Below are 25,558 nucleotides of genomic sequence, written 5' to 3' on the forward strand. Positions count from 1 at the left end.
AGCCAAGTTTAAATAAATGATTAAATAAATGTGTTTAAAATTTTGAAGTCTAGACATACAGGAATTTTTGAACAAAATTCTAGTGCTCTTTTCCATGACTATTTACTGGATTGTAAGATGCCTGAAAACCAATAAAGTATACACGCTGTTGACAATAGTTGTCGCTTTTTAAGATGGCACTTCTGCACTCCTCAGTTTTGCAAGGGAAGCCTACTTTAAGTGAGTATGGTAATTGCACCATGAGAGCTTGAGCATCCTCCATCCAAGTAAGCTACTGATGAAATGGCAACTATCAAATATTTTTAATTAAAAAATTGAAAAGCTATAAACCAAGGTCAATCTTAAGTACTTATCTCAGGTATTTAAAGCCAGTTCAGGAAAATCCATGCATTTAAAACAAAACACCAGAGATTTAGTAGACTGAACTTAGGGGTAAGATTAGAGATACTCAGTTCTAAAACTAGCTCTAACTAAGCTCTCTGGACAATTTTTGGCAAGTCAAAAAGATACTTTAAAAAAAAAGAGTTTTAAATAGAAATGTTATAATTGAACTTAAGGATCCAATTTATATTTCGCTGCATGCCTCAAAGTAACCATTTCACTTTCTGTGTGCTGCAGACTAAGTACTACGTAGGCTGTTACTGAAGATTAACCAATGACTGCATGAATCAAATTTCCCTTACAGAAATTCTTAGGCTGTCCCTGTGACTAATAATACAGGTGAAAGAGGTGTGGGAGACAGAAGAAAGCTGACGGAAGAGAAATCTAACTCACACAAAACTGGTTATGTTGGTTTTGTTATAATTCTTTATCTTCTGAACAAGAGGTTTTGCCAAAACTGTTTCCCAAGCTCCTGTGACCCCAAATTTCCTTATAAAAAGCAGCTAACTGTGTTTAACATCCTATAATAATTGAAGCACCATTTTAATAATAATACATTAATTCAGTTGTTATTGCAGGCTATCTGAAGACTCAGATAAAACAGCATTGTACCAAACATAATGTGTGCTGTTTCTTCTGCATCCATGAGGGAGAAAGTCTAAGCATAGCATTAAAGTGACAAATTCCCAGATTCTCTGGGTCACTCAAACACTTTGTACATGCTAGTACTAGGCACTCCTTATTAGATGACTTCAACATGTTTGTTTACAGTACAACTACTACTGTGTAAATGAGTGACTGTCTAAAAGGATAGAAGAGCATCTTACCTTACTTGAGCCTCCACTACCTATTTGCTTTAATATTGTATAAATTCTTCCTTTGATGGCAAGACATTCATGTGATGGTATAGAAGCTGGAACCTGTGTACATACAGAAAAAGTTAAGAAAACATTGATATACATGCAGTGGAACTTGGTAGATCTCTACTTTTTATCAAGTTAATATGCTTTAAGTTGTCTTGGTCTTTCTGAACAAGTGTAGTAAAGCTAAGCTTTAAATATGTCTTGAAAGCTAAGATCCCAATAGCAGAAGTATTTGTATAATGATCATCACTTGGCATGTTAACATCACTGAACTCTTATAAAAGATACCAATGCTTTTCACACTGGAAATCAAGAAAAGGGTGTTCTTTATAAGGCTTCTCAGATCATTAGAGACACCTCCCTCTTTACAGATAATGTTGAAAACTTTGTTTAAATCCAAGACACCTTCAGTCACAGCACGCAACTAAGAGCTGTACTCAAATCACCTACTATTTTATTTGAAGCCAACTACTAGCTAGCAGACTTAAGTGCTGTGAAGCTGAAACAGCCTGTCTTGCCCATACCTGCTATACCAAACTGTAGAACACCCACAAATTCTAAATGTTAATCCTCTGGTAGGAAGCTTAAACCTATCCCCCAATTCTATCTACAATTAGGAAGATTCCTACCTGAATGTGCAATACATCTAAGGTAATCCATTTTTACATGATTTCAGGCCACTACAAATGCATCAAAATTTGTGAAGTCTAACAAAATGCAGAATGAATGTAATTCTTCATTCTTTTACCTCCCTCAGACACTTATGATTTGCAATACACACCACTTCTCTTTATGGGTACTCCACTGTAGTGTGTAGTACAACTATAAAAGCATAGCAGAACAAAAATAGTGACTCTAGTTCTTGTCTCTGTCACGAAGTAGAATCTGAAACGGCTTAGATTTCAGACTTAAAGGCTTCAGGATATTGACACAAATGAACTGATTTTTCAAGAGATGACTTATTTTACCTAAATTCAGAAATACATGAAGAAACAGTTATTTTGAGATAAGCAATACAGACTACTTTCCATTACTCATCCAGGAAGATGAACAGCAACTTTAGATTAAAAAAAAATATACATACATGCATATATTTAACATAAAGTAGTCTCCAATGAAAATATGTACTGAAAAATGGCAAAAGACAGCCTAAAATCATTACCTGCAAGCCAGCTTGATTCTGAAATGGAGTTGCTGGAGTATGTGGCAAGAAATATGGGAGCTGGCTGTACGGAGTAGAAATCTGACATCCTGGTAGAAAGTTGTTCTTTACAACTGGCGTTCTGAAACTAAAGGAAATTATGAACAATATCTGCATTTAGTTGTATTTTTTTAAAGATTATTCTAACAACAAAGTTGAAATTTTCAGTGCTGCTTGAAAGTTAAACACTATTGACTAGCAAAAGCCCAAGCCTCTGCTACATTCAATAATTAGCATTAAGACCACTTCGACTTCTTGACTTTGAAGTCCTTTAGAAGTACACTTAAACTATAACATACTTAGGAAACATTTCTTAAAACAGTAATTAAATCCTCATCTTCAGATACTAACCAGCACTCTGCATAAACTGGAAAATGAAAGCACCATATAACTGGAAGAGCTGACCATAAGACAGCAAGATAGTCTAAGCCACAGTCAGTTTTCTTTAGCTTATTGTTCTTTATTCAAAACTTTTTTAGATGAAGAGACTTTTTTTTTTAAAGTGAGCATATTGAGACAAACAACTTCAAGGCAATCACGAGAGATTTTCTGAGAACTTTAGCTATGCTATATATTAGCAGAAAAATCGTGTATTTAAGAAAACTAAAGATTGCAAGAAACCCTTTATGTTTTTTTATTTGTTCCCTTGATATGTCTACCATATATTTAGTTATATTACAAAATAAATGTTTTTTCCACAGTATTTACAGAAACTGATGCTAAGATTAGAACTGGATAAGAATTTATATGCCTAGGACTTTTTTTGTAGAGAATAAAGTGACAAAAGCTGGGAAAAAAAAAACAGTCAAAACCAGTCAAAAGCACAGTTCTCACTGAACACAAAAGCACTCAACAATTCTGCATGTTCGCCATGTGTCATACATACTGTGTGTAATGAGAATTTATTTTAAAAAAATTTACATATCACAAGTTTGAAAGAAACAAGAACAGAATCTATTCAAGGACTACTTTTATCAAGGTCCATCATGAGATGATGTGCTTCATTCACTACATATATTCTAAATTCTACAGCTACAGAGCCAGAGGTCCTACCAACAGGAACAGTGCTTACTCATCATATAGCCTTGACCTATATGATTCATCCTAGACTTATAAAAATAGTAAGTAATCATGTAATTAGAAAGATTTATTAACATATGCACAGGGGTTCATGCCTACTTTAAGACTGCATGGATAAACAAATGCTAGCATTTCCTAACTTGAGTGCTCAATTCTGCAAGCCTCTAGATTCCTTACACTTTTAAAAAATAAAACCCAGACATTTGCATCATGGGAACCAGACTGATACACAGTTATCAATTTAAAAAGCCTGTCAGCCACAAAAAACAAGGCATCCAGAAGAAAGTGTCATATAGCAGGGATCAGAGAAAGAGGTAAATGCTGTAATAAGGACTTCTTGATTTGATGTACTTCCAAATGCTGAAAAGCTGACAGGGAAGACAAAGTTCTCTAAATGAAATCTGAATCTTAGAAGTCGGGCATTTGACATCAAGCATTGGAAGCACTCAAATCTAGTTTGCTATCTGAACAGAAAAGCTTAGGAAACCCTGTTGAAAACTGCTAAAGTCTTTCCAGAGATCGACTACCATTTATGAGTGTATAGCTCAAAGAAGTAGCCTACCAGTCCATATAATCACTACATGTGGTGCTTGGTGTTCCACAAACATGTGATGGATCACTTTTCTTAGAAACAGCATCTGGTGGGGATAATCCTTTTGAAATGGAATGACCAGATTGTTCAAGGCTCGATTGTTTTCCCTACAGAGGGCAAAACAAGGTATTATTCCACAAAAGGAGCCACAACTGAGAACACAGAAATCATTTTTTTCAACATGTAAAGGCTGCTACAGCTAGAAAACCACTACATATTCCTGTTACTTTACCTCTCTGTAGCAGCTTTTCTGTGTCACTTCTTGACTTGGCCATTTTTTTCTGGCGTTAACACAGTTTAGTTTAATCTGATCCAATTGCTTTCTATAGCTTTCACCAGAACTAGATTGTTGCTGTTGACTTTCCAGACTCCTTGGCTCTGGTATCTTCAGCTCCTGATGCTGGATTTTATTTTCTGAAAAAAAAAAAAAGTCAGATAAAGACTTGATATTTAGTACTTGAAACAGTTTCTGGCAGATTTATCCCACAGTTTCTAGAACAATTTTACCTCATTTTCTGTATCAGAATAAATGAACACAGTTGACTTACTGGAATCAGGCATTAAAAGGCATTAATGTAATCTTCAGGATTCATATTCCGTTCAGTGTAGTGACATGGCAACTTTATTCAGAATCTTAGGATACTACTATATCAGTAAGAGAGACAACTATTTCCTTCACCAACGCACAGAACAAGATCATATTCATAGTTTTTACTACAACATCCTGGGACACTGTGCAGGTTTATAAAGCACTGAAGATAAGCTTACTGCAATACTTCAAATCAGAAGTCTGTTGTGTGTGACAACAGGCAGCCTACAAGCTGTAATGACTGAAGCCAAAGGCACAAAGGGAGAAGGCATGCTCCATCTCATGGTTCCTTCTGCAGACATAATAGGACATTGAATTGGTAGAAGATTGCAGGACAGGCTGCAGATAGCACAGCCTAAGAATGCTCCTGCACATGGTCATTCAGTTTTCTTTTCCAATGACTAGAAAGCAGTATTCCATGCTAAGCAGAAGCTGAGTGCAATTCCGCTACCAAAGGACTGAGCTACTACAACCAGCATCTCATCTGGAAGCTTGAATGAAGCACAAACAGGGACAGTATGACCTGAAACCCAAACTGTTCCCAATGCAAGTCCATGGGAAAGGTTTCACAGGGGGTTGAGGGGACACTGAAGTTGAAAAAAATCACCATTTTTCAAATGAAATCTTTTTCTTTCCTACAATAGGTAGGTACATATATAATTCTAAATCCAGCTCTTGCAATATTAGACATTTTCACCCAATTTCTTCAGGAAGATCAGAAATCAGAAAGCCATCTAGGGAACTAGATTTCTAATGAAGCACAGAACTGGCAAGTAACTGTAAAAGATTAGTATACATATTCCATATTCCACAGTGTTGGTGCTAAGTCATTAGTAGTAACCTTCTAAATTTTACCAGCCCTGAAATACTTGCTATAAATCTGAGTTGTTTATAACATTTCCCAGAAAGACCACAATGTAAAGTGGTCTCACACCACCACTATTTCTATGTCATGAGGTGACTTCACACAACAGTCAAACTCCATGCATTAAATACATAAGTAGAGCTTAGGTTATTTCTCAAATACACCAAGAACATCTGTTTCTAAAATAAGTTAAAACTCATTCCTCAAAAGTACATTAATAATGCAATGAGAATCTCAGCCATTCGAATGGTAGCAAAACTTAGATTTCTTTAAAAAAAATTTCTAAAAATTACAGTACGGTTAAGGCTGAAACACTATGTTAAAGCAAAAGCATTTACAGTAATCAGAAGTGTAACAGTGCATTTGATTGACTGAAATTCAGTAAGTCTCAAGAGTACACATTTATTTAGTAAAAGTGTCATTCACACAAAGGATTCCTGCAGTACAAATTCATAAATTGGATTGCACTGAGTATATGGAAAGAACAGAGAAAATAATTTAGGGGTTTTTCACAGGACATAGGAAAAGAGGAAAACAATTTGCCTTTTGATAAAGCATTTTCACACTTTTGGAAAACCTCATAAGAAAGTAACTATGCCATTAAAGAAAATTATTTATTCTATACTTTGTCCAAAGATTAAGATGCATGCATATGCTGTGGTAAAACTCAGGTGAGGAAAACGCTATATTATAACAAGTTAAGAAATCCCCAAAGTGACATAAAGTTAACATGTACATGGGGCAGTGAAGCTGACCAAAGACAACAGATACTTAACAGTTGAAACCAAGAAAAAGAGAAGCCTGACCAAAGCAGAAGCAATTAATTCAGATATGTGAAGAATCCTAATCTGAGAAATAGTCTAATACGTAAACAGCAGCAGAAAAAGCTAGAGTTTCATGTAATGGATAAACAGGATAAGAAAGCAGAGTGCTGAAAGCAACGGATGACACGGACGTTCTGAATTCAGAGAGAATTGCGGGAGCTTTGCACTTTTTTTCTAGTGAAAGACAACATCATGGTCTCACCTTTTTAACCTTACTTCAGTCAAAACAATCTCAGATTAAACTTCAACAAAAGAAATTAGAGCTATAGCATCTATAGGGTAAGCTAGGAGCATGTATAAGGAAAGTCACAGGAGAAGCAAACTACTATAATTTGAGTCTGTCTCAAAAAAAATCTAAACAACCCCGTCAAGAACATTATAATGCTTAGTTTGAATTTCCCTCAGCCAACATACACCTTTTTTTTGGTATAAACTAGCACTGCTATCTGATACTCTGGCAATATTTTTTCTACGCTCAGGCTGGCAAGTCTTAATCTGAAACCTTGCATTGTTGCTATGCCAATGCCTATTTATGTCATGTATATTGTAAGAGCTAAGGACATAATGAATTAGCACTATACTGTGGCATTTTACTTCAAGCCCAGCACTCCATACTTTTGGGCAGTGTTGCAGTGGGGATTTTTTTGTGGGTTTTAGCAGGGTGGATGTGGGGGGTGGGTTGGCTTGCTTGGGTTTTTTTACTACTTTCACAGGTACCACTCAAAAGCCAAATTTTAATTAAATGCTCCTCAATTCCAAGCAGATCAACTTTTTCACTTTTTGAAGAATATTTTATTTAGCAATGCATTTTTTTAAAAATAAAGAGCGAATTTTCAATGCTTATTCTATTTCAAACTACTGAAACATCATGTATTAATAGTTACCTTCTCTTTTCATTGCAAGACTTGCATCCATTTTGGTTTTGAGAGTTATAGTTGAATTGGTAGCCATTTCTAAGCTGTTCTCATCCAACATCTGCAACTGTGAAGAATTTTTTTCTTGTAAGGACTAAAGAAAACAAAAAACATCTTAAAAAGAATCAAAGGAGATCCCAAGCAGTGTCCGAAAGACATTTCTTTATGATAATTAATGACCGATGCACCACAAAGGAAACATGCTTCAGAAAACAGTGCAGGGTACACAGACAAGTATTACTGATACTATTTTTAAATCCATCAATACTCTGAATTTCCAATCATACAGTTTCTATTACGAAGACCTAAATGCTTTCTATTCTTGAATTTTCTTTCAGGGGGCACAGGACAAAAATGCATGGCATAGCTCAAAATTAATCTTTATCAAAAGCCATAATTTACAGCTGCGTAGAGCACTTAATGAACTCAATTAAATGGACTTCATTGAATCCAGTACTTCCCATGATAAAACTCATGGCTGAAAGAGCTCCTGCAGTCAAGATGAAATGTGTTTATCCCCTCTTCATAAATCATATGACAGATGTATTGTTCAGAGAAAGCTCTCAATGCCTGATTATGCATAACAATTTTCCAATTTAAAACCACAATGAATGTTTCTATTCACAATTGATTACTTAACATAAAGGCAAATTCTACCTTATTTCTTTCTTAAATTGAGGAAAGTGTTATTTTTTTCCTTTCTAATACCATAGGACAGCCAGGTAGAGTTCCTTGTATCTATTTTAAAGAGATTTAGATTACCTGTAAGTCTCCCAGGTTGTACGAGTCACCCCCACTAGATTTCAGTTCTGATGGTGGAAAAGGTGCAATGAAGGCTGTACATCTGGAGCTGGGTATTTGCCTATTGAGACAACATTGTTAATTATATCACATGCCAACATATAACGATTGCCTTTTGTGAACCAGATGAAAAACACGGTTGCGTGAAGACTTTTGGCTACAAGTTTCAAATATACAGAAAAACAGGCACACTCTGACAGCCCAGTGAGAAACAATACAAGAAATCTCTAACAATGCCACCATCATCCTATGAAATGACAGATCACTTAATTGGTTGTCTTCCATAGAAAACAGTAATAAGCTATGGATAAGATCCTAAACCCCAATGGTGTGTTCCAAACTAAACTGAAATACAGAACAATAGTATTATGTGAAATGCATCATCCCACTACTTTCACAGATTCAGAATATTGGGCTTTAACTTCTGAGAGGTTAAGTAAGCAGTTTTCACTCTTTGGTTACGTATTTCTCCCCAAAGTTCCCATTTCTGCATGGATTTAATCACATAGCAATAAGGGAAGAAAGTCTAACAGACTTGATTTCGCAGGGCAGGGAGCAGAAAGCTTTCTCCTCTGTTTACTTTCAAGCTATGCTACAGTCAGGTAACATGTAGCAAAATGCTATTTTCGTTGGCAGATTCTTCCACTGCTGAACAGTTATTCGCAATGAAGTGACCATAACGACTTAATATAATCATTATCATATAGATTATATTAAAAATGAGGATTTAAAAAATCTTTTGGAAGTTACAAGACTGCCTTATATCTAATTTTAGAAACTGGAATACACAAATGTAAAAGTTACTTTGAACAAAATTTATTTTTGCCTTACTCTCCATTTCTTTTGAGCCTACTGATTAGCCAGAAGAAATTGATCTTTGCATGATCTCATACAAAGAATCTGAGTAGTAAGATATGAAATAGGTTATTTCAATTCCTACTGCAACTATAATGACTATTTGTCAAAAAGCTTTAGATCAATGTTAACATTCTTAACATCTGACATTTCCACTATCCAAGAAAAAGTTGAAAAGGAACATTAAAATCTGTTGTGCTGTAGTAAACCCAATAACCATACCTCTTCATAACACTAGTTGTAAGTGGTACATCCATCATCTTCACATCATCACCAGCATCAGTTACCAGTTTAACAGGAACCCTCCCAAAGGGGCAAGCCTAAGAGCAAATTGAAAGTTATCATCAAGTATGTAAAGCAGAATGAAAAGTTTAAGATTTTGAAGCAAAATGTTACATGTGTTACCTGGTTAGATTTGTTTAGTGGTCTTAAGGGATTGTGGTAATTAACTAGAGAATCAAGTTCATGTGACTTCTCCTCCCTGAAGGCAAGAAAAAAAAAAAAACAAACCCACAGCACTGTAGCATGCATTAGGTTTTGGTTTAAATGATGTTTTAAGAAATAAAATAAGAAATCAAGACATTACCCAAGCAAAAGTCTGGTAACAGTAGAAGAATTTTCACCAGAATCATTCCTTTTTACGCTTCTGTGATTTCCAGCTATGCTCTGAAGTCCAGACTCTTGTGTACTTGATACTGTAGGTAAATTAGTTAGAATCATTCAGGTAATACTAAAGATTATATTTGGTTCAAAAGAAAAACATGTGCTTTCATAAGTGAAATTTAAAAATACATACACTTGCAGTAATCTAGTATCAATGACATATCACTACTTTCTACTGATGTAGACAGATACTTTATGTAATTATATAAGATACATTAATTCAGATAAAAAGAGAAAAAACCAAACACAGACTTACAACCAGAAGGAGCTTTCCAGGATAAGCACAAAATGGCCTGTAACAATTGTTAAATATATTAGCTACTTGTTTTCTACACAGTTATAGTTGTAAACTATGTTTAAACACATAAAAGGGAGATTCAAGATGTCCAAAGACTATCCAAAGCAATTTAACTTCTAACTGTAAAACCTCACTGTTAATCTTATCCTATATGCAGAAGGAATACGAGCACCAAAAACACTGGTTTGAATAGTATCTTGGGGGAGTGAGGAAGAAACCCACGCTTTCAGAACAAGATGATTTTCCAAATCTACATTCTGAAAATAAACCTCCGCTCCAAAACAGCATCATCTAAAGGATGCTTCTGAAGCTTGCTCCACAAGGATTCCTCAGAAGATTTAAAACTGCTTACATTTGGATTCTTTTGTTGTTCGTTCCAATTATTTATCAGCACACATGATGAGGACACCCACACCTAAATAACTACAATAAATACTAAATTAAGCATCAAAACCTAGCTTGTTTCAGAGGTAGTATCTCAAAGGTACAACTGTCTAGACAATCCCTACAAAGACCCTGCTACTAGAGACCCAAGATATTGATAATATCCTTGACCTGCCCTGTTGTTCTCATGTTGAGCACTTGCTTTGGGGCTCTGACTTCATTTATGTGGTGTTTCATTTTGATAGACCATTTTTGTGCTACATCAGTTATGTTTCTGTAGATCCATCAGGATTTAAAGCACTTAAAGGGTGCCTGCAATTGCTACTTTTTTATAACTTTCACTAGAACTGAAAAGGCTGCATACTTTTGCAATCACAACATGAATAGGTAAATCTTTCACAGGCATACCTTCTTTAGGTTTTTCAGTATAATTTCTGGAAGGCTGCATACTAAATCCCTAACTACCTACTATGTCAGAGATAGAAGACAGTAATCAGGACATCAGAATTACCAATCATCAATTAAACACTTGTTTTTCTCCTTCAGATTCTCCTTCTTGCTCTTAGAAAGAAAGGCACCTTAAATACAGAGAATTTTAGTCACTGAAACCCTAAGAAGCTTCCCAATTTCAGTTACTAAACGTGGTTTTCATACTGACAAATCCTAGGCTGAAAGAAATTTCAAAGTTCACCTCCAAGCCTCCTGACAGAGTTAGGCCACAGACACATTTCCTTCTAGAGCCAACTCTACTAACTGGTTGAAGAATTTACTAACTCAGTGACTTGTTACCAAAGACCTTTTGCTTCTCCCTCCACCTCACTGAATCTGCCAACACAGCACTTAGGAGAGTAATCCCTAATTCATATCAGGTAAATTCAACTGCATTAGTCTAAGCAATTAGTTGGGTTAAATTAAACCAGCTGATTTCACTGATAGCAAATTTGAGAGTAGTCTTATAAACCATGCTCTACTGCCAGGTCAGGAAAGATCAAGGTGGGCAATAGCAAACAGCTCATTCACCAGCCCCGTCTTAATGCAGTAGAAAATCTTGCTCAGTTATTGAAGATCTGGCAAAAGTTACGTGAAGTTGTACATTAATCTTAAAATTAAATGTTAAGTCAACCCCTAGTCACATTATTAATGAGCTTTGTGAAAATGAAGTATTATTTCAGGCGTACTTTACAGTAAGCAGAAGCAGAAATCAAGTTATTTGAAAAGTCATTCTAGAACCTCGAAACCACAAATACACAGGTCAGAACAACATGGTCATCATCCAAACTATTTTTGCCTAGAGGTGAAGAAGGGAAGGTCATTTCTCAGAGAACAACAAATGACCAGGAGAAGTCAGAACACACTGATGCAAATACATCAATGCTTTAGTAACTGCCCATGAACACGCTGTGTTCATGTGTTACAATATAGAAAAGGTAGCTTAATTCTTCATTTAGGGAACATTGAGTACAAGCTATTTTAAGAGCCTTCAGATATACACTAACACCTTAAATTCAGTTATTTTCCTGACAAACCCTTTTAAAAATTGAAATTAATATCTGATTATTCAGGTAGAAAGATCTCTTCCACAATACAAGATTTTTTTTTTTAAAGACTGTCAGACACCAAGGAACATGTATTTTTAAAAAATCAAAGACAACTATTACATAATATGGTCTTCTACATCACATAAGCCTTGTTTTCCATCAGTACAGGAAATCTGCTTCACAAATAAACAGAATAATTCATGGCTATACACAGCCTCTCAAGAAATCACAATTTAAGGACTTCTATATACCATTTCTCTAAGGTTTTTAAATTCTGGATCAGTTCATTAAAATTAATTTGATTTTTATTTTGAATCCTCCCATGTATCCCTTCTACCTTCAGCCAGCAGAAGATAGACTTCTGACAGATGAACACCGCAGTATTAGCTATTTTTCTAGTCCTTAATTTTTTTATAAACTACTTATGCCAATAGACTAAACTACTCAGTTAAATAAAAAAAGACAAGTGCTTCAATATATAATGTAGTTCTAAGTTTTTCTTTACATAACACTGATACTCATAGTTTTGAATTAGCAGTTTACCAATCCAGTACCATCACCAGCTCACACACACACACTCTCCACACATTTTTTTTCATATACACAAAGATTTTTTTCTCCAAGCTTACCACTGGATTCTCACATTCAGTTGGTGATCTGCGATACTATTATTCCTTCAGGCTGAGAACACCTATCTGCCTCTCATACTATTCATGACTACAGTCAGAGACTGTGATCTTAAGGGTCTTTTCCAACATAAATGATTCTAAAATGATTTTAATGACCTACATTTAAGTATTATTTTTTCCCAATTAAACATATTTGATCGCACCTGGTATGTCAAATACTTTAGATTTCTGTGCATGAATGAAAGAGGAAAAAAAGGAATTAAACCAATGGCTTCTAGACTTGCTGCACAGTTTTTATATTTGTATCACTACACTAACTGCATATAACTCTTGTCAAAAGCTTTCTGAACAATCTTTTGAAGCTGTGAAGAAATGCATTTACACATACAGCATTCCTGTCTGCAAATAAAAAAGCTTTCAAAAGCAGCTCTTTAAATGTAAATACAAAAGAGACAAGACTTAAATGCCTATACACTAAAACAGTCTCTATTGTTCCAGAAGGACCAAATTCACTTAAAGCCAAGTTCAGCAATTCAGGCCACATACAACCCTGAGTTTTGAGCTATTTCAAGTCCAGTGTTATTTGCCTTTTAAACTTTTATCTTTAAATAGCTAGATTAATACTTGCATTTTTCAAATACCTAATGTTACAAGTTCATATAAATGAAATACTACATCAGCCTACTCTTCCCCCAAAGTTCACTGCTTCCTAAATAGCAAACAGGCTTTTGACATGTATTCTCTCATAGGTATTCCCTTAGCTTTGCAGCATGTAAAGCCAATATCAGATAGAAATTGTACGATCCATGAAGGATATTCCACAGGATATTCTCCTGCAGCACAGTACATCAGCTGTGGCACTTATGTCTACATCTGATTAGTGGCAAACAGAATAGGACCAAAAATAAAGTTTATTAAAAAATTAATACCATAACTGAATATTATTGCAAGTGTTACCAAATGTTTGGTGTCTCCCCCCCCCCCCAACTAGTGTTTCACACAAAGGTTGATTCAACAGAAGCCAGCCAAATCTCAAACCACATTCCTGAAGACATATCCCTAGGGAAATGAAATCAGACTAATTCTGTCCTTACACAAAGCAAAAATATAGAAGTGTTAGATATCACTCTTGGAAGAGTCAGTCACATGCACTTCAATATTGAAGTCAAACCATTTTTTGCTCAATTCCACTCCAAATTTCTCTCTTGAAAAATTCATGAGGTAACTGTTCCCTTATTGAAGTTATATACCCAGCAATCGGTATCAGTTATGTTTTATGATATAGCCAAGCATTTTGATTTTGTACTGATAAATACATGGGTTTCGTCCATTTGTAAAATAAATATGAAGTTGAAATGGATTATTTTTCCTAGATTTGGCTTCACTTAAATGAATGCCAGAACTTCACCAACCTGTCACAAGATACACCTCCAAGTAAGCTATCTGTATAGTTCAGTCTGCATGGTTTAGTTCTAATTCTTCTCTACCACCAGTAGCTCTTATTTCACATTTTCAGCTGAAAGTCTCCATTAGAAAGTACAAACACCTAATGACAGTCAGAGGAACACCCTCTGCAGAGTTAGAGAATTGACCATCCTACGGCTCCTGCAAACTACAGTCACTGCATTGAAGATGGAAGCAAGTATTGAAGGAATAAGATTTATAATATAAATATGACTGTTTATTAGATGATAGCAGATTATGAGTTCATATCTAAAAGGGACAAACATTAGAAAGATATTTTCAATCTAGAATTACAACATGCATAAACTCAAGCAACTTTTTAAGAAATTGCAATTACCTGCTAAGTTCTCCTTCTCATCTGAAAGCAACTGCTTTTTTTGTGAATGAAAGTTTTGTAGAGCAGTTTCCAACATTTCTAGTGGAACAGCAGAGCACTCCACAGCTTTCTGAAGGAGCTGCTTACACTTCTTCACATTTCCTAAGTAGTAAGGAACACAGAGTTAGAAATCAAGGAAATAAACAATTACACTGGGGCAACGTGGTCTTATTTTAAAGACGTGATGACATTCAAGCTGTCTTATATTCACTTTGTATTATTCTCTGAAGCCATTGTTCATTAGGCACTTCCCCCTGCCTTAGGCATTCACTTTAAGGATACTGCCTACAACTAGTTACAAGTGAATAATGTAAGTCAATTTTTCACATGAAGTTGAACACCAAGTCACAAAATATGCTTTATGAACTCACAAAACTGCATTCCCAGTATTTTTTTAGTGTTACAGGAACTGTAAGAAAATACAACACAAATTCTGAAATCCAGTTTTTTCTGTAGTACCAGCAAGACGATGACCTTTAGGGACTTTCATTTAGATCTGACCAGATACAAACTTTATTGCATATGCATTACAAAACATTTTTAATGCACTCAACAGAAATCAAGGTTAAAAGCAGCTGTTGTTAAATCAAACATCATTACTCCAGACAGCACTACAGTTAAGAAAAGAGGAGTGAAAAGGAAGGATATTGTTTCATTACAGTTTTACACATTACTAAATGCCATAAATGGAGACTGAAGAGAACTGGAGGGAGAAGAGCAGGTGTTTTAACAAGACATATTGAAAGCAATTAATTTACATACATAAGCATGTACACATACAGCTATTAAAAAAACCAGTAACAGTCAAATAAGGCAAGTGTACTGCAACCAATATCTTCTCCTTGGTTTAGAGAGCACCGGGGCAAAATGATACGATGTTTTCTTACAGCTGTTAATGCCCCTGAAGTCGCAAAGCAGCAAAATGTAAACCACTTTTGTTCTTACAGGTGCTACATATGTATATAATTATTTCTTATACTGTGTAATAGTATATTTCAGAGCTTCATGAGGTCTCCAGCACTCAAAACTCCACTGATTAGTTAGATGTCAATGTCACCTGCAGTTCAGACTGGGGCAGGAGTGGGGTAATATATATTAGGAACTTATGCTTAAGTAACCTATTTTAAGAATAATAAATGTGTGATGTTGGACACTGACGCAAGGAAATGCCAAAGTAAGATTGGCTATTATTTCATTTAAATTATTTTGTGCATATTAGTTATGATTTGTTTTTTAATCATATAATCAAATACTATTTTTCTCCCAAATCTTTAGCAAGTGGATAGGCTTAGTATTTCTTTTCAAGAAACCTTAACCAGCATTCTACCTTTGGCTATATTTAGTAACCACACATTGCTTCAACAAGACCTGCTACTCAAAATGACACTAATTCCTCCTAGTATTATGTGCCACATTGAATAAGAAATAACATGACACCAAAACACCTGTGAAAAATGAACTGCTCCATCCCCCTTAACAGAGGAGGAACCAAGGCAAAAAAGTAAAGCCAGAAGTATCTGTGAGTTTCAACCAGTCCATTTCATCACATACAAAAAGCCTGAATGATCCACCTAGGATCATGGTGTTCCTAGGATCCACCTAGGCATAACATTTTATATAGCCAAAAGTAGAGTTTTATTTACAGTCATGAGTTCAGAGCAATTCACAGCAAATCTGGCTTCCAGTACACTACCCAAGGCACACCAAAAGTAAGGAAGAGAAAAGCTCCTCATCTGACCTATTTAAATGAAGGTGTATTCAGCATTTAAATAAAACCAAAACAGAATGGCACCTTTATTGTGTCACTCCATTTGCAGGTCATATATATTCAATTTGTAAGGAAATCAATATCAATTTGCCAACCATAATTTCAGAATTGAGCTTTAGGTCACAATTTTGCTCAATATAGGGAAGTGAATGTATAATTAACTTATCTTTCTTAATGAAAAGGGAAATACAGATTAATCCAGAAGCAACTGGCAGGTGTGCCAAAGCACTGCTGAAATCACCAGGATGAGGGAGTAACAAAGCACTACCTTCTTCCTTTCCCTCTGGCCTGAGCTGGACACACTCAGTGAAAAAGAAACAGCACTTAAAGTAACATACAACTCGCATTAATCCTCTCTGAAACACCCAGCAGGGACACTATAGCACCATACACATTACCAAATGTCAAACAGAGCAGCTCAAGGATAACAGATACCAATCAGAGAGCACACTGGAGATAAAACAAAGCCAATCATAAATGGCTCATACCTTTGGGATTAGGACTTCATTTCAGGTTGACTATTTGCTGTCAGAGAAACTATTGCATGAACACATCCCATAGCTATGATTAAATTCATAAGTGATTGTGATAGAAGGATGAATTTAGTCATTGGTAAACAGTACTAACATTTCTACACTTTAAGTTACACAATAAGCTTTGTTTATTATACTTATTTGACAATATCTTTATTACTGCAGTATTACTGTTTTATTATTTTTTAATAAGCATACGTTGCTCACTGAAATTATTAGCTACTTTTTACTACTGTTTATGAATTCAACACTACAAGTTTATATTAGAACAAGACCAGTCAGATAACTGACTCATCTGAAACAGAGAAACCATGGAATTTCAAGTCACAAATATGCAGATTTTTGCCTTCTCGTCCCCATCCTGGGGAGGAGTCAAATTCAGTATCCTTCCTCCATCAATTATTTTACATGGCATGTATCTGAGGGGGATTTCCACAGCCTTTCCTGCTCCATTACAAATAAACTTATTAGTTAAGAAAAACTGGAAAACCTGAGAAGACAAATGAGTATTTGCTTACTGACTTTAATAATACAGCTCTGCTTCATGGGACACATTTTGAACATCTAAACTGTATTCCAAAATACAGTTGAAAAAAGTACTGGACCAAAAGTCTATTTTCTACTGGTAGTGGTTTTCTCTATAAACAAAAGTACATGTAAAGAAGAATAACTAGTAAGATGTATTCAGAATCCAGAGTGTAGAATAGACAGTTTAATCTCCTTTATTTATTGTAGTTACTTTGGGGGAGAATTTCTCATACTAGGCAGTATACAACAGCTTGCATGATACTGACAAAAGCCATGAAGAAAAACAAACCACAAAAACCTCAAAATACATCCACCAAGGCTGCTGCTTTCAAAGAAGAAAACAGCTTTAATGGAATGTGCTTGTCTTTCTGCATAGAGCAAGCTGTTAAAGGGTGGAGATAAACAGGGTGACATAGATCACTGCTCAAATCACCCATGGAAAGAAGATTAAAAAAGACACCCAAAAATACAAGCCTGTGGGTAGGCAGCACAAGCCTACTACCAAGTACCAGGACCACCTCCCCTGCACACAATAGGAAAGAAGTGACATAAGCCCAGGTGAACTTTGTGGACTACTGGCCCAAAGTATTGAAGACCTATTGTTCTAGATATATTACAGCATAACATATATAGTCTAGAATAGTCTAGAGGCAGAACTGGAAGAACAAAAGCAAGAAAAAAATCAGAGAGTTTAATAAGTGAAGGAAAACAGGGAAAATAAAAAACAAACAAGTGATGTAAAGGCAATCATTCATCACCTCCTACCAGCAGACCAACACCCAGCCAGTCTCCAATCATCTGCTACTGTGTGAAGACTATCCCCCATTTTTTTATTGCTGAGCATGAAGCTATACAGCATGGAATATCCCTTTGGTCAATTCAGGTCAGCTGTCCCAGCTGCATACCCTACCAACCTCTCGCCCACCCCCAGCCTTTGGGCAGAGGAAAGGCCAAGCAAGAAATAGAAATCCTTGACACTGTGCAAGCACTGTTCAGCAACAGCTAAAACACTGGTGTGTTATCAACACTGTTGTAGTCACGGATCTAAAACACAGCATCATATGAGCTGTTAATAAAATTAACACCACCCAAGCCAGATCCAGTACACCAAGGAACAGGTTAAAGAAGGGAACCTTAAAGAAGGTGTCCTGGTTTCAGCTGGGATAGAGTTAACTGTCTTCCTAGTAGCTGGTACAGTGCTGTGTTTTGAGTTCAGTATGTGAAGAATGTTGATAACACTGATGTTTTCAGTTGTTGCTCAGTAGTGTTTAGACTAAAGTCAAGGATTTTTCAGCTTCTCATGCCCAGCCAGTGAGAAAGCTGGAGGGGCACAAGAAGTTGGCACAGGACACAGCCAGGGCACCTGACCCAAACTGGCCAACGGTGTATTCCATACCATGTGACATCCCATCCAGTATAGGAACGGGGAAGTGGGGGGCAGGGATTCGCCGCTCAGGGACTGGCTGGGTGTCGGTCGGCGGGTGGTGAGCAATTGCACTGCGCATCACTTGTACATTCCAATCCTTTCATTATTTCTGTTGTCATTTTATTAGTGTTATCATTATCATTATTAGTTTCTTCTTTTTCTGTTCTATTAAACCATTCTTATCTCAACCCACGGGTTTTGCTTCTTTTCCTGATTTTCTCCCCCATCCCACTGGGTGGGGGGGAGTGAGCGAGCGGCTGCGTGGTGTTTAGTTGCTGGCTGGGGTTAAACCACAACAGAAGGGAACCAGAATTTTTCAGAGATATTATCACTCTTGTATCAGAATGGCTTCCCTAAAACACTGTTGTATGGTGACATACAGCAAAGACTACCATTCTATTTTGAATACTGACAAACTGCCCCCTCCCCAACTGACTCCCCATGATGAACATGGCATCTATGATACTGTCACAGAAGTCAGTCCACGACATTTATGAAGCAACAGAAGATATGAACCATCTCCACCACCCCAACATGAATGTTCAACAATGGAACAGGAAACAGAATAATCAATTGAAATCAAATTGCTAGCAACTTAAGAACCTGAGTGGCAGAAAGGAAAAAGTAATTGGACCAAATTGCACATTTGCAGTATATTTTGGTTTAATAAAAACCACACAAAGAATCTACAGTTGCTGTTCGGAAGGAGCCAGAATTTCTTCCACAAGCAAGTTGAAAGTATCTAAAGGGAAACTACCGCCCAAATTTGAGCATCATTTTTCAACAGATCAAGAACCTTACTCATATCTTCCAAGTAAGATCTAAGCTTAAAAAAACCCAAACTGAAATCACTGTCAATTTTCATCTTGTTTGAAAGTTATTTCTAAAAGGAAAAACCTATTAAGAACTCTGCACATATTTTCATTAAAAAATGAACACACACGCTGTCATTAAATTTCAATCAAAAAAAGAAAATCCATATTTTTCTTTTTCTGATTTAATACCTATCAGTTTCCTTCAAAATTATGTAACAGAGCAGAAGTTTAAAACAACAAAACCTAGAACACCACAGAAGAACACCACCAAACAATTTTTTCTACACACCTTGTGATAGCTCAAACTGTGCAAAAGCCACATGCACAAAAGCAAATTTCTTGCAGTTCAGTCTGGCCAGATGAAATTGGTCCCGTGCCTCCTCTGGATCTTGAAGACTGTAAAGACAGCATATCAATAGTTACACAAGGTAAAGAGCCTGAGTAACAACAATGAAGTTCCATGTGCTGGGTGATGGCTTTAGATAATTCTGGAAAAGCAATCCATATATAGCTGAAGTTTTTCTTCTTCCTTAGAGCCATCAGTGAAGTACAAATAAACAAAGAGTCTTAAAAGCTGATAATTGAAAGATATCAAGCTGACCCTTTCCAAAAGCCAGAATGTGCTCCAACCTGAAGAGAAAGATTAAGGACTCATTCTTTGTCACTGCTTATATTATTCCTCAAAATATGTAGATATTTTCCCTCAGAATGCCCACTAACCTGTACAGAACACTCACCGTAGCCCTTCCAGGCTACATGCTAACACTATCCAGAGAAAAATCTCCATTCTTCTAGATGCATCCACTCCTATACTAAGGAGGTTGTAAGGCAGGAGGACAAGGAGGAAATTGCTTTAGAAACACCAAGTGTGGAAAAATATATTGTATTAATCCAGTCAGAAGAAATATTACATACACTATTAGTTATACCCTGCAGCAATATGGTCACAAAGTTTCCAATCCATTAACGTAATACTGAACTCCAAAATATTTGCTAGAGGTTATGAGCTTTTCTACACTGAAGAGCTTCTGCAACTGCACCCAAACTGTCAGATGCCCTCAGCAGAGATGGAGGTCACTGAAGGAAGTTGGTTGTTGGTACATCTATAATACCATAGAAAACTAGGACATAACATTTATCCAATAGCTACCTCTATCAAGGGTTCTATGGGAACATTGACTCCTTACAAGATGTAGGGAATTCATTCCGTTTTCCCCATACTCCTAGGCAACACAGTCTTATCAGTTAAATTTGGCATCACAAAGTGGATTTAAGTCCATTTTCTGCAGACAAACTGGAAGCCGCAATAGCAAACACGGTATACTTCAAAAATGTAGAGATAGTGCCACAAAGTCCAGACAAGATACTTCACATCTAAGTTTCTTTACTTTTACTAAATTTTAATCCTACTTTTACATTCAGCCAGAGATTGCTAAGTAGGACAACAGAGATGCTTGCACACAGTAGACCAACACTTGATTATTCTAGAGGATCTACAGCTTAAGGAAATACTTGTCAAGATAAAGGCCTGAATCTATATGACTATGAAATAATAAATTAACATTGCATTTCGATGGACTCCCTCCCCCTTTTTAATATTTTTTTAAAAAAAAAAAGAATTTTTAACATTTTTACTACTAAAATCCACAATCAAAAAATAAAGGAATTTCTTCCAAAATTCTACCCTGGATCAACAGGTAAGCAAAGGTAGTACATAGAAGTAGGGATGGTGAAAAATTTATGACAATGGCTTAAAAAATAAGTACAGAAAAATACAACACGGAAAGCTAAAGAGAAAATATTTCCATTAGAATTCTATGGAATTAAGAATGAGAAAAGTCTCTATCATAGTTTAGGCATGTTACTGGACTCCAGTAAGTTTAACAAACTCAGCTCTGATCATGCAAAGCAATAGGACAGGCACAGAATAACCCATCTGCAAGCAAAGTCAGAGTAACAGAAATTAAGCTCTAACATGAAATACATTCACTTTAAAAAAATATGTTAAAAATTAAGTTCCTGTAGAAAGCAGTGATGGCTTGGATAGCAATATGCAGAACAAGACCTAACATTAGCAACAGGCATCAAGTGCCCCACACTTGGTGGCACTGTGCTACAGCCAGAAGCATTACATAAAAGCAGGCCTGGCATAGTTACAGATAATCACTCACAGATGCAGCTAACTGTTCACCTTTGCCTGTTTCAGAGTACATTCAAGGGTTCTTCAAACCACCTCAGTATCATAATAGGTCAAAAGGTTTTGGCATTGTCAGACTGCAGCTAGAGAAGACACCAGGACAATACAGATCTGGTGCCAAGAATGGAATAATCCAGCTTTCATCAGAAGAAAACAGTGTTGATGCCAACAGGCACTAAAATCTCAAGCCATTGTCACTGTTTCTGACATTTATGCTCTGACTTGCTTTTCCTGTTAGGTGGAACATTTGGGAGAACAGCAAACAGAACTCTACTGAAGAGCACCTTTCTTCTCCCACCAAACACAGTATCCTATGTATCAAAGTGTTACTTTACTTGCAATAGCTTAAAAATAAAAATCAGAAGCACTCTAGGAAGTTATGAGATGAGAGGATTTTCTTTAACAGAAGCTAAAACTGAACTGAGACAAAACAGATAGTACTACACAAACTGACAGCCAGGAACAGAGAAGGTAAGTATGAAACAGCAGGGAAATCTCAAACACCAAGAAAATTATGAGCAATGAGTGAACATGCCAAACACAAAAGACCCAAATAACCACCCACTGATTAACTTGACATTAATCTCCAAAAACTACAGACAAGAAACATTGTTGCTATTTTTTAGGTCTGATCAGTCAAAAGCAATTTCATGTTCTGGTGTGATTACACATGTACTTCATAAATGTAGTTTCATATAAATAAGTGACATTATATGCCACTGAATCTGAATAAGAAAACATTAGCTTATAATAAATGATTAAGAACTGGCTAATCTCTGAAAGTAATTTTCAAATGGGGGACCATAATTTAGGGAGATATTTATAGCAGAGTTCCATTGAAATTGATGCTATGTCAGATTTTGGTGGGTACTTTTAAAAGGGGTTTGGGTGTGGACCGTTCATCTTTTTTTAAAAATATTTTTCATTAGCAAGTCAGGAAACATGACTGATGGTATTTGCCAGTCAGAAATACGAAGCAGAAAACAAAAAGGGCAGATCTGAACTACCCAGTGAGCTAGGTAGAGTAAGGCTGGCTTCCAAAGTGGAAGGTATTTTAGTACAGCTATAGAGACAGCATTTTAATAGTGAAACAAAACAGACTACTCTCCCAAGAAGGTCCCTAAAGGCTATAGCAGTGAAGCAACTAAAGACATTTCAGTGGGACACCGCAACTAAAACTGTCAATAACTCATGCATTCTAGCATTAACAGGCTACTGACAGTACCTTCAGTTTTGCTTTCTGCAATACAACACACAGAATACTGAACATAGTTCTAGTATGCATTTAAAAGTATGCACCTTTAAAACCGTGTTTTAAAGATCAAGTGGAAATAGGTCCAAGAGTTTTAAAGTGATTAGGGAGGTAGGAAATAATCTTCCTGAACTTAAACTCCTACTGTACCTAATGAGGTAACAGATGCGACTTGATAATAACATCCAATCACCACTCTGGAAAAGAAAATTCCAGAAAGTGTGAGCTGGAAGCCTACGCTACGCAATTTCTGTTCTGAGGAAAAGCAACTAACACCTTTGAACAAAAACACCATCTCTCAGTATCTTTAAAGACAGGAGGTCTTTCTGGAAGATAAGCTTTACTCCATTTACACAAAACCACCCTACCTCTTCAATCCTACTAAGGATTCACAGCAGGTCATTATTCACTCCTGCTGGTTTCTCAAGAGTAGATTCAAGAGTAGATTCAACAGATTACTTACATTGTATGCTTTTAGTAAACACTGATGCAGCAAGATCCATCCAAATGACAGTACAGACAAAGTAAACAATATCATACTGCAAGATCAAGCCACCTGCCAAAAAGCCAAATAAGAGGACATACAAGAAACAGGAAAAGACTAGCTATATTCACTGGAAAACCACCTGCTCAACTCTAATTGTTGATTGCTGCAATGTTAAAACACAGCTCTTCATCAAGATATTTGCTATAATGATATTTCAATTGACAAAAGAACTCCTTACAATAAAAATCGAATTATAACCCTGTCCCAAATTATGTCTGAAAACATCTGAACCACCACACTGTTCAAATTTGGACTGAATAAAGCAATAAATGAGCACAAAACTAATTTCATAAGTATAAAGGTATGGAATGATGCTCTGGGACATTCTTCCTACCCTAAAGGCAGCTAATTTAATGTAGCTGGGATGAGTCTCTCCTAGTAAGGAAAAAGCAGACTAGAGAAGGATAGACCACTATGGTTTGACTAGATGGAATAGATAATAGCAAATTGTCTACCTCACAGCCAAATTAGTTACAGAAGTCCACAGGAAAATGAATCCTAACTTACAACATACACAATTTACTATACAGATTATAGTTACCCAAAGTTATATCAGATTTGACCCATGCAGCTTCTTTTGAGCTGAAGTGTAAAGCTGGAAAAAAGAGGGTCTCATGCTATTTCCCCACGTACCTTACACATAGAACCCAGAAAAAAACGTGTTAACATCTCTAAATCAAATAGCTCTGAACAATCATGTTTATTAGCATATATTAAAAAAATGCAAGTACTGTGGAGACAACAGATAAACTGACTAGCCAAAGCTGCTCAGTGTCAAGGAGTTGATATGAAAACATCCACACTCAAAATGATAATTTGTTGCAGAAACCACTAATGAAAACAAGCTACTTATCATTCAAATGCAGAATTTGTAATGAGTTCTTATATTGAAAATTTATACTTACGCTTTCAACTCAGCAAATCTCACAAGGATGCGAGCATAGCTCTCATCTTGACTATGCTTTTCTGCAGGTAATGCAGTCACTGCTTGACTGTAACGACCAATGAGTCTATTCAGCAGGCTAACATCCATCTGAGGAATACCCTTTTTCTCTAGCTTAAGCAAAAAACACAGCCAATCTTCTGGATTATTTGTTGTCATCATTATTTGATTAACAGTTCCAGAGTTATCTGACAGAAAAATAACAAAGGAGATTGATTAAAACTGCAGCAAACATGCACAGAAGAAAACACTTTTTATAAGCTTTCATTTAAGATGATTAGTGATTTTTTTTTAAAGAAGATTAGAGCAACACAGTTAACTAAAACAGAGATGAAATGTGTTTTGTGGTCATTAATACTGAAGAAACACTAAAATTTAAGTCCTTTCAGTTAATGGTTCTTTCACTCAGTCTAGGTTAAGATCTGCTGCTTAAGTGTCAATCGAGCAACAAAAACACACACCTGTTGTATCAGCCGAGATTTTAGTACAGTTAAGCTCATCTGTGTTATTGTCTTCATTTCTGTATTTGTTTTTCAAGTCTCTAACTCTATTCATGATTGAAGCAATTTGTGGCAATCCTCTTTCACTTAGGTCCTCCTCCTCCATCTGCAGACACAAGGTTAAGAACCAGTGAAGTTACTGAAGAACCCTGTTGTAGCTCACCTTAATTCAAACTACCATGCAAAAGCCTCTGTATATTTTGCAGCTTGAGCCTCAACCACATTATGTAACAAATATTCTATTAAGCCTTTGTCAATCTCATTATACAAGTAAACTTCTTAGCAGAAGCCAACTTAGATGAGCAAAAGGAATTGGTACTTAACTGATCTGCCCAAATACTAGTCCATGCTTCACAGTAGCCCCTTCCAACAATTATGTCCAGTGTTTGAATAAAATGGGGGGTGGGATATGTTGCCTGAATAGCTATAAGTCTATTGTATTAAATCACATCCTGAATCCAGGACATGGACCTGTTGGAGCAAGTCTAGAGGAGGGCCATGAAGATGATCAGGGGGCTGGAGAACCTCTCCAATGAAGACAGACTGAGAGTTGGGGTTGTTCAGCCTGGAGAAGAGAAGGCTCTGGGAAAACCTTACTGCAGCCTGCCAGTACCTAAAGGGGCCTACAAGAAAGCCAGAGAGGGTCTTCTTACAGGGGCATGTAGTGATAGGACAAGGGGTAGTGGCTTTAAACAGAAAGAGGGTAGATTTAGATTAAGGAAGAAATGTAAG

At 36.2% G+C, this 25,558-nt stretch overlaps 1 protein-coding gene across 1 annotated transcript in view; it reads right to left on the reverse strand.

Annotated features, from left to right (window-relative positions):
* The window catches only part of TTK (TTK protein kinase), a 49,806-nt gene that overhangs the window by 15,074 nt on the left and 9,174 nt on the right, over window positions 1–25,558 (reverse strand). The window contains exons 3-15 of the mRNA XM_052781652.1: window positions 24,788–24,932; window positions 24,289–24,514; window positions 19,677–19,783; window positions 14,279–14,419; window positions 9,552–9,660; window positions 9,371–9,446; window positions 9,188–9,285; window positions 8,072–8,171; window positions 7,280–7,403; window positions 4,350–4,531; window positions 4,088–4,224; window positions 2,407–2,533; window positions 1,209–1,301 (exon numbers count right to left, since the gene is read on the reverse strand). Of these exons, the coding sequence (XP_052637612.1) occupies window positions 1,209–1,301; window positions 2,407–2,533; window positions 4,088–4,224; window positions 4,350–4,531; window positions 7,280–7,403; window positions 8,072–8,171; window positions 9,188–9,285; window positions 9,371–9,446; window positions 9,552–9,660; window positions 14,279–14,419; window positions 19,677–19,783; window positions 24,289–24,514; window positions 24,788–24,932 (1,665 nt within the window). The remainder of the gene's footprint in view (window positions 1–1,208; window positions 1,302–2,406; window positions 2,534–4,087; window positions 4,225–4,349; window positions 4,532–7,279; window positions 7,404–8,071; window positions 8,172–9,187; window positions 9,286–9,370; window positions 9,447–9,551; window positions 9,661–14,278; window positions 14,420–19,676; window positions 19,784–24,288; window positions 24,515–24,787; window positions 24,933–25,558) is intronic.

The sequence above is a fragment of the Harpia harpyja genome, chromosome 3 (assembly GCF_026419915.1).
Source record: "Harpia harpyja isolate bHarHar1 chromosome 3, bHarHar1 primary haplotype, whole genome shotgun sequence".
Classification (NCBI taxonomy): Eukaryota; Metazoa; Chordata; class Aves; order Accipitriformes; family Accipitridae; genus Harpia; species Harpia harpyja.